General features: G+C 46.0%; 1 protein-coding gene across 4 annotated transcripts in view; it reads right to left on the reverse strand.

Annotated features, from left to right (window-relative positions):
- Positions 1-3,826: 3,826 nt before the first annotated feature.
- The window catches only part of RSRP1 (arginine and serine rich protein 1), a 28,392-nt gene continuing 18,669 nt past the window's right edge, over positions 3,827-13,549 (reverse strand). Inside the window, exons 1-6 of one of the 4 annotated variants that reach the window (XR_003119512.1) lie at positions 9,247-9,456; positions 8,394-8,985; positions 7,102-7,253; positions 6,339-6,383; positions 5,436-5,519; positions 3,827-4,283 (exon numbers count right to left, since the gene is read on the reverse strand). Coding sequence is in view for 3 of the 4 variants with exons in the window: in XM_025386211.1 (XP_025241996.1) it covers positions 4,167-4,283; positions 5,436-5,519; positions 7,102-7,253; positions 8,394-8,919 (879 nt within the window). In the remaining variant the exon portion in view is untranslated. Of the gene's footprint in view, positions 4,284-5,435; positions 5,520-6,338; positions 6,384-7,101; positions 7,254-8,393; positions 9,603-13,549 lie in introns of those variants that run through there. The other 3 variants (XM_025386211.1, XM_025386229.1, XM_025386219.1) reach the window with 3 other exon arrangements.

Here is a 13,549-nt window from a genome sequence, read left to right on the forward strand (position 1 = left end):
CTGGAGTGTAGTGGCGTGATCTTAGCTCACTGCAACCTCCACCTCCCAGGTTCAAGCAACTCTCCTGTCTCAGCCTCCCAAGTAGCTGGGACTACAGGCACCTTCCAACACACCTGGCTAATTTTTATATTTTTAGTAGAGACAGAGTTTCACCTTGTTGGTCAGGTTGGTCTCGAATACCTGACCTCAGGTGATCCACCTGCCTCGGTCTCCTAAAGTGTTGAGATTACAGGCATGAGCCATCGCGCCTGGCCTAACCCTATACTTTCTGGGTTCCCATTGCTGCTCCCTTCTTTTGCCTCTTTAGGGATAGTAGTAGTGATGGATCCCCCTATTGCTAGCCCCAGCATGCTTCACTCTTTGGTTTTTCTTACCCAGTCTACAACTTTGTAAGCAGTAATTACTTAGCATACATAAGCCTAGTAATATAACTTTCAAAACCTCTAATTCTGATAAGGGATCTTACTGAAAATAATTTTATAATTGACTTTAAGAGACAGGGTCTCACTATGTTATTTAGGCTGATTTCGAACTCCTGGCCTCAAGTCATCCCTCCATCCTCAGCTTCTTCCTCTGAGTAGCTGGGATTACAGGCATGAGCCACCATGCCTGGTTTATAACTAACACTGTTTTCTTAAAGAATGTAAATACCCATAATATTGCTCTATCAAATCATCTGTAACATAGAAAACAATCCCGTTACTCTGCCGTATTTGCTTTTTTTTTGAGACAAGGTCTTGCTCTGTTGCCTTGCCTGGAGTGCAGTGGCACAATCTTGGCTCACTGCAACCTCTGCCTCCTAGAGGATCCTCCCACCTCAGCCTCCCGAGTAGCTGCGACTACAGGCACCTGCCCCTATGCCCGGCTAATACTTCAATTTTGGGGGTTGGCACGGTCAGAGGTAGAGACAGGGTCTTGCTCTGTTGCCCAGGCTGGTCTTGAACTCCTGGGCTCAGGTAATCCTCCCACCTCAGCCTCCCAAAGTGCTGGGATTACAGGAGTAAGCCACAGTGCCTGGCCAAATATTTGCTATTTTAATAGAGGTTAAGAAATGTCATTTTGGCCGGGCGCGGTGGCTCAAGCCTGTAATCCCAGCACTTTGGGAGGCCGAGGCGGGTGGATCACGAGGTCAGGAGATCGAGACCATCCTGGCTAACATGGTGAAACCCCGTCTCTACTAAAAATACAAAAAACTAGCCAGGCGTGGTGGTGGGCGCCTGTAGTCCCAGCTACTCAGAGGCTGAGGCAGGAGAATGGCGTGAACCTGGGAGGCGGAGCTTGCAGTGAGCCGAGATCGTGCCACTGCACTCCAGCCTGGGTGACACAGCGCGAGACTCCGTCTCAAAAAAAAAAAAAAAAAAAGAAATGTCATTTAAATTAACTATATTAGGCCGGGCTCAGTGGCTCATGCCTGTAATCCCAACACTTCGTAAGGCCTAGGCAGGTGGATCACTTGAGGTCAAGAATTCCTTAGTCTCTACTAAAAATACAAAACTTAGCCAGGCGTGGTGGCAGGCACCTGTAATTCTAGCTACTCAGGAGGTTGAGGCAGGAGAATCACTTGAACCCAGGAGGCAGAGGTTGCCATGAGCTGAGATCGCCCCACTGCACTCCAACCTGGGTGACAGAGCGAGATTCGCTCAAAATTTTGGGTTCAAAAAAACCCAAAATTAACTACATTAAACAAGCAATTACACTTATTTAATTACATTTATGTAACTGCTGCAAAGATGAAAATGTATGAAGAGCTGTAACAGGGGAAACTGACTTTTCAAGTGGTGAGCTGCCTTCCCTAAAGAAAGGCATTTAAGGAAATCAGAGGAAGGAGGGGGATAGGTTTTTGTTTTTGAGACAGGGTCTCACTGTCACCCAGGCTGAGATCATGGCTCACAGCCTCCTCGTATCTCCCACACACGTCCAGGTTTCTCCACCCAATGCGCCTGCGCACAGGCCTAGCCCAATCAGACACACCCCAGGACTGCCAGGGGCGGGGACTGTCTCCTCCGCTCTAGAGGTACCCCAGGAAGGGCCGGGTTACATTTCGTCCGGAAAAGTGAGGCCCGGGGTTCCACTTAATTGTTACCGGAAGTGGGGGGAAGCATTGCCAGGGGAGGGCAGAGACTGTGACTGACCAGACGGGTGGCAGGCACTTGCCTGGGGGTAGCGAAGTAGTGGCGTCTGCGGCTAGGTCTGTCCTAGAGAAGGATGCGATGCCGGCGGAGAGGGAGGCAGAGACATTGGGACTGGGTCGTCGGCCCAGGGCCTCCGAGGCCAAGCCCCCCCCCCCCCCCGCCCCCCCCCGCCCCAAGACGCTCCTCCTCAGGGCGAAAGCGCAGAGACCGCAAATCCTGGGCGCTGCTAGGGAAACTGATGCAGAATCTAGGAGACCAACTCAGATTGCCACCTGGCCAGGCCCATGCACATTGGTAAAGAAATGTTTGAAATGTGTATTATTTCCACGTTTATCTGTGTGTTATTCACTTGTGTTTTCTGTGTTTAATGCGAAGCCTAGAGTTGACCTTGGGAGCTTCAGCAGCAGGGTGCTAATTTTTCTTGCAAGCTATGTAAGTAGTGAAAGGAAGGTGACAATGGCTACTGGAAATTCACCGTAGTCCCTCCTCTTCCCCAGAAGTGGTCACAATTATAGGTGCTTTCCTGTCCCCTGCTCTACTGCACAGCCCAGGTGCATTTATGGGAAAAAAACCATGGAGATGGAGACTGATCCCTAATAACATTCTGTAAAATGCCATCCTTCAAAAAAACCAAATATCCTTGTAAGAAAGTTAAAACATTTGGTCAAACTATTATTTTAGGCCAGGCACAGTGGCTCACACCTGTAATCCCCACACTCTGGGGGTGCCACAGGAGCAGCATTGCTTGAAGCCCCAAGTTCAAGACCAGCCTAGGGTAACACAGAAATCCCACTCATCTCTACCCCCAAAAATTAGCCAGGTGCGGTGGCATAAGCCTATATGGCAGAAGCTGTGGCAGGAGGATTGCCTGAGCCCTGGAGTTGCAGCAAGCTGTGACTGACTACATTCCAGTCTGGGTGATGGAGCAAGAAACCCTATCTCTAAAAATTAAAGAGTCTATCCATAAAAATCAGTCCACTTATTTAGACCAGCCGTCTATATTTTCCAGTTCATAAAGTGTAATACCTACTTCTTAAAATTTTATGTGCTGAAGGGTCAGACACAGTGGCTCACGCCTGTAATCCCAGCACTTTGGGAGGCCGAGGCAGGCAGATCACAAGGTCAGATCGAGACCACCCTGGCTAACACAGTGAAACCCCATCTCTTATTAAAAACACAAAAAACTTAGCCAGGTGTGGTGGCGGGCACCTGTAGTCCCAGCTACACGGGAGGCTGAGGCAGAAGAATGGCGTGAACCTGGGAGGTGGAGCTTGTAGTGAGCTCAGAACACACCACTGCACTCGGTCGCAAAAAAAAAAAAAAAAAAAAAAAAAAATTCTTTAGAATACTTTCAAAGGCATAAATGTTAACTACACCACACAGATTTTACAGCTTAATGAGGGATTCTATTTCTCCTCTTTCTGGCTTAGTTTCTTGCCTTGAAGCCCAGTATTCCATAAATTTTTTAGGGCAATTTTTCAAGTTTGAAGTATTGACCTCAACTGGGAATCCTGTTAAAATTCAGTTTCTAATTCAGCAGGTCTAGGGTAGGGACTTGATTGAGATTCGGCATTTCTCAAAATCCCACTTTGGGCCAGTGAGCCTTGGACTTGAGATTAACAAGGCTTTAATCAACACACGCCTCCTTGTATCTCCACAAAGACCCATTAGGTAATTACATATAGAACAGAGACTAAGAATTAAAACAAGAAATTTATTAAATATACAAAACAGGAATACAGTTCAATTACTGTGTCTAAAAAATTTCATTTTTACATAACCAAGAAAATATTTACAACTATATACAAAAGACTCCCACCTGTGTATAACCTTTGGTCCATCTGTGCTATTTCTCATATCTGCAAGAGAAACCTAAAATGTTAATATTTGAGTATTAAGTATTTACATCTTTTTGTGTTGGTTTTTAAATGTACAAGTACCCCTGAATGGCTCAAAGGGATAGGATAATGCTAGAAACACTAACTTGCAATAAAGTGCAGTTTTCATGCAAACTTAGCCATTAGTTTTCTCCTTTCAGACAGGTATCCACAGTCCATATGGACTTTTTTTCTTATCTATTTTTGGTGATCTTGAAGATGTCTCTTCTGTGGCAGCTTTAGCTGATTTTTGTATTGGTTTTGCTACAGAATTCTGTAAAAAAACAAATTCAGTCAGCTTCCCAAACATATAATTATACATTTTCACACAAAAAAGTACATTAAATAATCCCATATACGAGCCTTAGAGATATCAACTGTTGGGCGTGGTGGCTCACGCCTGTAATCCCAACACTTTGGGAGGCTGAGGCGGGCGGATCATGAAGTCAGGAGATGGAGACCATCCTGGCAAACACAGTGAAACCCTGTCTCTACTAAAAATACAAAAATTAGCTGGGTGTGGTGGTGTGCGCCTGTAGTCTCAGCTACTCGGGAGGCTGAGGCAGGAGAATCGCTTGAACCCAGGAGGCAGAGGCTGCAGTGAGCCAAGATCACACCACTGCACTCCAGCCTGGGTGACAGAGCAAGACTGTCTCAAAAAAAAAAAAAGGCCAGGCGCGGTGGCTCACGCCTGTAAATCCCAGCACTTTGGGAGGCCAAGGCGGGCGGATCACAAGGTCAGGAGATCAAGACCATCCTGGCTAACACGGTGAAACCCCGTCTCCACTAAAAATACAAAAAACTAGCCAGACGTGGTGGCGGGCGCCTGTAGTCCCAGCTACTCGGGAGGCTGAGGCAAGAGGGAGGCTGAGGCAAGAGAATGGCGTGAACCCGGAGGCGGAGCCTGCAGTGAGCGGAGACTGGGCCACTGCACTCCAGCCTGGGCAACAGAGCAAGACTCCGTCTCAAAAAAATAAAATAAAATAAAATAAAATAAAGATATTATCAACCAAACATAGTATGAACCTTAATTGTAGCTTGATTCAAAATGTAAAGTGAAGATACTGGGGCAGCAGGGAAACACTGGACATACACAAGGTGTAATGATTTGGGGGCTTCATTTTTGAAACCGTATTTTAAAACATTGTGATTAAGGAGTATTCTGAAGATTTCCCTTTAAAATATTTCAATAAAAATGGGGAGAGACTTAAAAGAAAGGCAAAACATCGAAACGAATGTGAATGTCAGATAGGTTAGGAACCCATTGTAATGGCCACTTGTAAACATGGCTCAAAAACAAACGGTTTTAATTCTATTTAAAAACTGTGTCAGTAGGCCCCCAATTATCACCACGAAGATAAAAACACAAAGATGCAAACACATCCTAAATCCAATTTTTGAGTGATCAATGCCTGGACATACTTACATTAGAGCTAAAAGCTATGCTTCTTTGCTGGGAAGGTTTTTCACTAGGATTTCTAGTTCCATCTTCTGTTACCTTTTCTGACAGCTAGACAGGTCAAGAAAAAGTATAATTTTAAAACACATACCCTTGGTTTCTAAATCCTATATTAAAAAATAATCTAATTGTATACAAAATTTAGTTGTAGACACAAAAATCAACTTGGATCTAACCATATATTCAACAGCTGAAGTAACAATTATTGAGTTTTCCCCTTAATTCTTCTCATAATTATTTTAACTTCCCTGCTGGCAAATTTAAGTAATTTTTAAACTAGTTTTTTAATCAGTTTTCTCAGGTTGAATCAAGTTAACTTTTGAAAAGTAAAGCCACATCAGAAATACCTAGCTTTAAGAAGCTAAGACATTTGCCAGTTAGGCACCTAATCGTCTGAACAAAGACCTTGTCTACTAATACTGAGCAAACCCACATCTGGGCCCAATTACACAGATTCATTTAGATACAGCATCTTTTTTTTTTTTTTTTTTTTCTCGAGACGGAGTCTCGCTTTGTCACCCAGGCTGGAGTGAAAAGTACAGTGCAATTTGCTAATGCACATCCTGCACATTTGTGGAGAATTATAATAAACTTATCTGCAAATGAAGCAGGCCTCCTCTTCTGTAATCTCTCAAAACATCTGGAATATATTGCATATATTATGAAAGGGACATCTTTTTCACAGATGCCCCACCATTACAACATGTACCTTTGCTTACTTTAAAAACTGACTTTAATACTTTATACAAATAGTACCTGTCCCAAATTCTAGCATGCACATGTATCTACCAACAAAGAAAACTAAGTTTTCAGTGTGTGAACATAAACTTCAAATTAAACCTCTGATGCTTTAGCCCATGTATCAATTACCAACAGATTTTCTTCATCAATGTCTGCAGACCACATTCATGATTTCTATAAGACAGAAATAAAGCAGATAAACTATACTGTATATGCTGAGTACAGATTTGTGGGAACATAATGCTGCAAATGAAAGCTACGCACTGTAAATAGCTTAGAAAACCTGGTAACAGAATCACCGAAGTACCAGCTACAATATATTAATGGTGTTATAAGAGTACAGTGTTAACTGAAAATGAAAAATTAAATGTATTTTTTGAGACAGGGTCTCACTCTGCTGCCCAGGCTGGAGTACAACGGTGCAATCTTGGCTCACTGCAACCTTAGCATCCTGGGCTCAAAGATCCTCCTGCCTCAGCCTCCCAAACAGCTGGCACTACGGGCATGCGCCACCATGCCTGGATAATTTTTGTATTTTTTGTAAACACGCGGTTTTTCCACGTGGCCCAGGCTGGTCTTGAACTCCTGGACTCAAGCCATCTGCCTCATTACAGGCAAGAGGCACCATGCACGGCCAAATAAAGTTCATTAATCTCCCATTTTCATGGGTACGACCTTGCTTATCTTCAGATCTGCCACTAAAGTTCATTAATCTCCCATTTTCATGGGTATGACACCTTGCTTATCTTCAGATCTGCTACTCTGAATTTAGCACATTATATACATAGCTAGACTTCCCAGAAAGTATAGTCTAAGGTAAACAGTAAGTGGCTTATCAGATTTGACAGTTGGCTTTCTAAACGTTTTGTTGGGACAAACCTAGAATACTTACTTCAGGCTTTGCACCATTACTTGATACACCTATTCCATGGCTTGTTTCTTTGGCTACATGTACAGTTCTGAGACTAGCTGGCAAGTCAATGTTGGTTGTTCCTAAAGCTTTCGCTGCATTGGCTTTTGCTATTTCTAACAGCTCCATTCGATCTGAAAAAAAAAAAAAAAAAATTTTTTTTTATTCATTAGTCTGGTAGTTTTTCCCCCCAAGAGAACTCAGAATTACAAAATAAGCATGTTATTTTGTGGTATTAAATGTATTAAGTCACTTGTTTATAATACTAAAGTAAGGCTGCCCTTTAACACTGGTTTGAGCTGCGCTGTCTACTTGATAGTTAGATTTTTTTCTCCCTACTAAATGCAGATAGAAAGTACCACAGTATTTGAGACTGTAAACCCCAAACATGCGTGACGGTTCCATATGCGTCCTGGTACCAATCCCCCGAGTGAACAGAGGGACAACTGTGTAACTTTATTCACTGAAAACTCAACTCTCCAGTTCACTTCTTGCTTAAAGAAATAAAATTCTTAAATAATCTTAGTTTTCAGTTTTCCTGACTAAAGGCCTGAGCGTCCTACTATTTTGTCTTTTTGTTGTAGCTAATTTTCTCTAGTTAATAGTGGTATTATTTTGTTTTTTCTTCAAAGATATTTCTGAAAACCAGGGTTTTCTGCAACAGATTCTTTATATGGTACAATTATCACAACCACTGAACCAATACTGATACACTCAAGTGTATTTCTACCACCACCCCCGGCTAATTTTTGTATTTTTACTAGAAATAGTGAGCTACGTCGGCCAGGCTGGCATGGAACGCTTGGCCTCAAGTGACCCGCCCGCCTCCGGCTCCCAAAGTGCCTCCCAAAGTGCTGGGATCGCAGGCGTGAGCCACCGTGCCGGCCTCCTAAATCATTTAAGATACTCGACAATTCAATTGTATTCAGTAATAATGTCAACTAAAAAGCAGCGTGTTTGATGTTGTTCTTCCCAATCTACAGTTAAATTTAAAACCTTTAACTTAATCATGACATTTAAAAGGCTCCACCACCAAGAACAGTCAGCCAATAGGAAAAAAGGTTCCCTACATCCTGAGCCATTTAACATCCGATTGACCTTTAACCCTGAAGAGACAGAATGCTGTCCACTAACTACAAGTAATGTCCTCCCCCTCTTTCCTCCAACGAAAAAAATTTCCAGCACCAAAGGAACTAATATTGAAACTACACAGCAACTTTGGTTATACTGTCACCACACATTACCAAAACTAGGAAGATACATGACCCACCCACCTTTTTCACTTAAGCGAAAGGGGGTTCTGCTCCGCGACCTCGTCCTGGATCTGTCCCTCCATCTGCTGCGCTCCTCCGGGTACACTGTGCGACCAAAGCCGTAGTAGCGCCGCCCCCGCGCCATCGCGTAGGCCCTTCCGTAGTACGACCTTTCCCGAGAGCGCGACCTGCTACGGGACCGGGACCGCGAAGGAGACCGGTAGTATCTCCTGGAGAAGCCGTAGCGCCTCTCTCGGTAACGGCGGCTGCGAGATCGCGACCGGCTCCGCGAGTATGACCGCGAGTAGCGCCTGTACTTCCGCTGGTGGCGCCTTCGGGAAGGGGACCTTGACCTACTCCTCCGGCTCCGGCTCCGACTCCTGGACGAAAACCGACTCGAGACGCGGGAACGGGACCGAGAGCTTCTGGAAAAAGAACGGCTCCTAGACCGCGACGACAGCCGGCTGGAGCCGCCCGACCGCGAGGCGGAGGGCGAATCCTTCTCCTGCGGCGAGCCCGGCCACATGTCGTTCACGTAATTGGACATCTTCCGCTGCGGCCTTAGCCTGCGCTTTCTCCGGAAACGATCCCGCAAGCCTCAACTCACGACTTCCTAAAAATCCCAGGGAGAAAAACAAGTCGCGTCGCGGAAGCGGGCGCCCGGCCACCCGGAAGCCACAGTCTGGGGCCCTCCGGGAGGCGGAGCCAAGGCGCGGGAGGCGGCCGCGGCGAAGGGAATCAGCCCTAAAAACTCCGCTCGGCGGCCGAAGCGAAACGCTGCGTTCCCCAAACGCGAGCCCAGCACGTTTCCCGTCCCTCACTCCTGAGAGACCACTGCGGCGGTCCTGAGAGACCCCGTCAGCAGAAAACTTACCGTAGGCCGTCGACGCCTCCCTCACGACTGAGAGAAAGGCCCAACAGACGCCCTCCTTTCGGAACGCAGGACTAAAAGGAGCTTTTCGTGCCCACTCTCGAACAGCGAACTCCACAACCTCCACCTCCGACGTCCGGACGCGCACTGAGAGCCTACGTCAGCAGACGCGTCGAAAGTACCAGAAGCTGGCCCCCGGCGCATGCGCAGAGACGTTCCGTAGCGGGCGTGGCTCTCCTTTCGCCCAACCACCGCCCTGCCTCCTCCCTCCCCCAAGCCGCGCCCTTGCCTCCACGGTGCTCATGCGCGATGGGGCTCCAGGGGGCGGTGCTTGGTACATCCGGGTGTCCCGTTGCCCTTGGCTTTTTTTTTTTTTTTTTCTCTTCTGTTTCTTCCCGGTCTGAGATAATTGCGGGGCAGAAAACTTCGAAGATGGGACGGTCCCGCCTGGCGCTACACCAGACTCTGGCCTTACTGCACGGGCGGGGCTGGAGTAGGGCCGGGGGAGGAGCGGCCGCAGGCTGGAGAGGGCTGGGAGCGGGTGCCGTCTGACAGGCAGGTGCCCACAGGGTCGTTGCAGCACCCGCCGCCGGGAAGTCGCAGACCCGGCCTGAGCCTCCCTGGACACTTCCTGGCCTCTTCCTCCTGTCCTGGGTACCGCGGCGCCGGGAGACGGCGACCGAATCCACACCCCGCCGTGACGGAGAGGGGACCGCGCCCTCCCCCGGGACACCCCAAGATCCCTGGAAATGCAGTATTAACGTAGAAAAGGTGTTTTACTTCCATGTTTTGGCTAGGAAGGTAATAAGGTGGAGACAAAATAAAAGGACTGACAATTGACCTTTAATCTGGGCATAAGAATGAAGTCTGAGATACCTCTTCCAAAAACTGTGTTTGGTGTAAGAATGTAAACAAAGGTGACTATTTTACTTCTAGGGATCTACAAATGGGATGCATTTCAAACACTTCTTGTTGTAATAAAGCATAACAATTGCCTTGAAAATTGTGGGTTAATTGCTTTTTTTTTTTTTTTTTTTTTTTGAGACGGGGTCTCACTCGCCCAGGCTGGAGTGTGGTGGGACCCTCACGGCTTACTGCAGCCCAGGCTCCAGAAGAGCTGGAACTACAGGCATGCACCACCACGCTAATTTTTTTATTTTTTTAGCCACGGAATCTAACTGTGTTGTCCAACCTGGTCTCCAACTCCTGGGCTTAAGCGATTCTCCCGCCTCAGTCTCCCAAAGTGCTGGGATTACAGGCGTGAGCCACTTTGCCCAGCCTATACATTTCTTTACAAGTACATTTTGACAAAAGCCACTTTGTTTAGAGGGAGATACAAACTCACTCATATCTTACTCATCCTCATCCCACATGTCCGCAGTTCATCCACATCTCCTGAGGATGCATTATGATGGAAGTAGTTCTTAAACAGTTTCTTTCTAAATCTCAAGACAGTGAAGATCCAATGCCCATCCATCAGAAACTTTTGCCGAAAGTTCTCATAAAGCTGTGTGAGTGGACAGAAAAATAACACGAGGCCGGGCGCGGTGGCTCACGCTTGTAATCCCAGCACTTTGGGAGGCCGAAGCGGGTGGATCACCTAAGGTCAGGAGTTAATGCGAAAATTAGCAGGGCGTGGTGGCGGGCACCTGTAATCCCAGCTACTCAGGAGGCTGAGGCAGGAGAATTGCTTGAACCTGAGAGGCGGAGGTTGCAGTGAGCCGAGATCGTGCTATCGCACTCCAGCTTGGGCAACAAAAGCAAAACTCCATCTCAAAACAAATAATAATAATAACACGAGTTTCACATTTGACAAGTATAAAAATGATGTGTTAGGGGAACTAAAGTTAAACTATGCTTATGATACAGTCTTGAGCTCTTGATTATGAATAGGAAAGGATGGAACGAGTCTCTGTAGACAGTTCATTGTATCAGTCAATGTGTGCCTAAAAAATGGTGACCAGAAAAATCCTAATTTTTTTTTTTTTTTTTAAGACAGTCTCGCTCTAGTGCCCAGGCTGGAATGCAGTGGTGCGATCTTGGACTCACTGCAGCCTCTGTGTACTGGGTTCACACGATTCTTGTGCCTCAGTCTCCCGAGCATCTGGGTTTACAGACGTGCATCATCACGCCGGCTAACTTTTTTTGTATTTTTAGCAGAGATCGGGTTTTGCCATGTTGGCCAGGCTGGTCTCGAAATCCTGACCTCAAGTGATCTGCCTGCCTTGGCCTCCCAAAGTGCTGGGATTACAGGCATGAGCCACTGTGCCCAGCAAATCCTGGATATTAACAGGATTTTGGAAACAGTGGGAAACATGACTTAGCCCTGGTGCAGAATGCTGGTGTATTTGTCTCAAAAACATATGCGGTCTACCTGAGTTAAAGTCTAAGGATGTCACCTTCCTTTATTTCTCTAAACACTATACATTCTCTGAGCATCTATCCACTCACCTAATTTAAAAAATTCAACTTTAGTTTTTAGAACATCTAGCACTGAATTTGTAGGCTAATTTAGGTGAAAATAACATCTTTACAATAGCAAATCTTCCCATCTAAGAATGTGACAATGTTGTAACCAAGCGAGTTAGAGAGAAACGCCACATTTTGGGAAAAATTATGGAGTCCTTTATTAGCCAGTGACCGAGAGACAGCTAGCGCTCAAAATTCTCTCGGCCCCGAAGAAGGGGCTAGATTTTCTTTTACACTAAGGTCTAAATAGGGGAGGGGGGTTTAACTGAAGCAATTTTACAGAAGCAGAATAGGCAAAAAGTTTTAAAAAATTAATTGGTTATAGAAGCAGTTACAAAAAATAAACAGTTCCAGGTGCAGGGGCTTAAACTATCACTAAGAGATATCTTCCACCGAGCACATTCCCAGGAGCTGCTGGTACAGCCTGCCTCAATATCTTATCAGCAGGTGCATTCTTGGATGTGATTGGAGTCAGCTTGCACTAGTTATTCCCTTAAGGGGGATAAAGGGGCCTGCAAGTAAAGAAACTAAAATGGAGTCTGTCCGGTTCTCTGCTAGGAGAGAGTCACTCAGGTTAAAACAAGGTAGGGTAGCGCAACAAGCTTTAAGTGTGCCATTTAAGTTGGGGTTTTTTGTTTGTGTCCTTCATTATGGTAGGCAAACCAATTGCCTCCCAAACATGTCCATTCCCTAATTTCCTGGAACCTGTGAATATGTTACCTTAAGGTGGCAAAAGGCATTATGCAGATGTAATTAAGGTTAAGGATATGGAGATGAGATTATCCTGAAGTATCTGGGTGGGCCCAATCTAATCTCAGGAGAGAGTCAAAGCATGAGAAGAATTCTATGCCCTGTTGCTGCTTTTGAAATGTAGGGCCCGGCGTGGTGGCTCACGCCTGTAATCCCAGCACTTTGGGAGGCCAAAGCAGACGGATCACCAGGTCAGGCGTTTGAGACCGGCCTGGCCGACATGGTGAAACCCCCGTCTCTACTAAAAATGCAAAAATTAGCTGGGCGAGGTGGCGTGCACCTGTAATCCCAGCTACTTGGGAGGCTGAGGCAAGAAAATCACTTGAATCCGGGAGGCGGAGGTTGCAGTGAGCCGAGATCACACCACTGCACTTCAGCCTGGGCAATAGAGCGAGACTCCATCTCAAAGAAAAAAATAATTTAAAAAAAAAAAAAAAAGAAATGTAGGGGCTTATGTGCAAGGGCAGGGAGAGGACTCTAGGGGCTAATGGTGGGTTCCAGCTGACAGCCAGGAAACAGACCTCAATCCTGTATCATAGAACTGAATTCGGTCAACACCTGGATGAGCAAGTGTGGGGATCTTCCCCTAGAGCCTCCAAAAAGAATCAAAATGTGGCTGACACCTTGACTCTAACCTGGTGAGACTCCTCACCTGTAGAACTATGAGATATTAAATTTGCATTGTTTTAAGCCACTAACATTGTGGTTATTTATTACCACACCAGTAGGAAAATAAAACATTCAGTAGAATTTGTAGTTTTCCTTTTATCCTTTTTTTTTTTTTTTGAGATGGAGTTTCACTCTGTTGCCCATGCTGCAGTGCGATGGCGTAATTTTGGCTCACTGCAACCTCTGCCTCCTGGGTTCAAGCGATTCTCCTGCCTCAGCCTCCTGGGTAGCTGGGATTACAGGCGTGCACCACACCCAGCTAATTTTTGTATTTTTAGTAGAGACAGCGTTTCACCATGTTGGCCAGGCTGATCTTGAACTGACCTCAAGTGATCCACCCGCCTCAGCCTCCCAAAGTGCTGAGATTACAGACATAAGCCACCACACCTGGCTTTTTTTTTTTTTTTTTTTTTTTTAA

The sequence above is a fragment of the Theropithecus gelada genome, chromosome 1, assembly GCF_003255815.1.
Source record: "Theropithecus gelada isolate Dixy chromosome 1, Tgel_1.0, whole genome shotgun sequence".
NCBI lineage: Eukaryota > Metazoa > Chordata > Mammalia > Primates > Cercopithecidae > Theropithecus > Theropithecus gelada.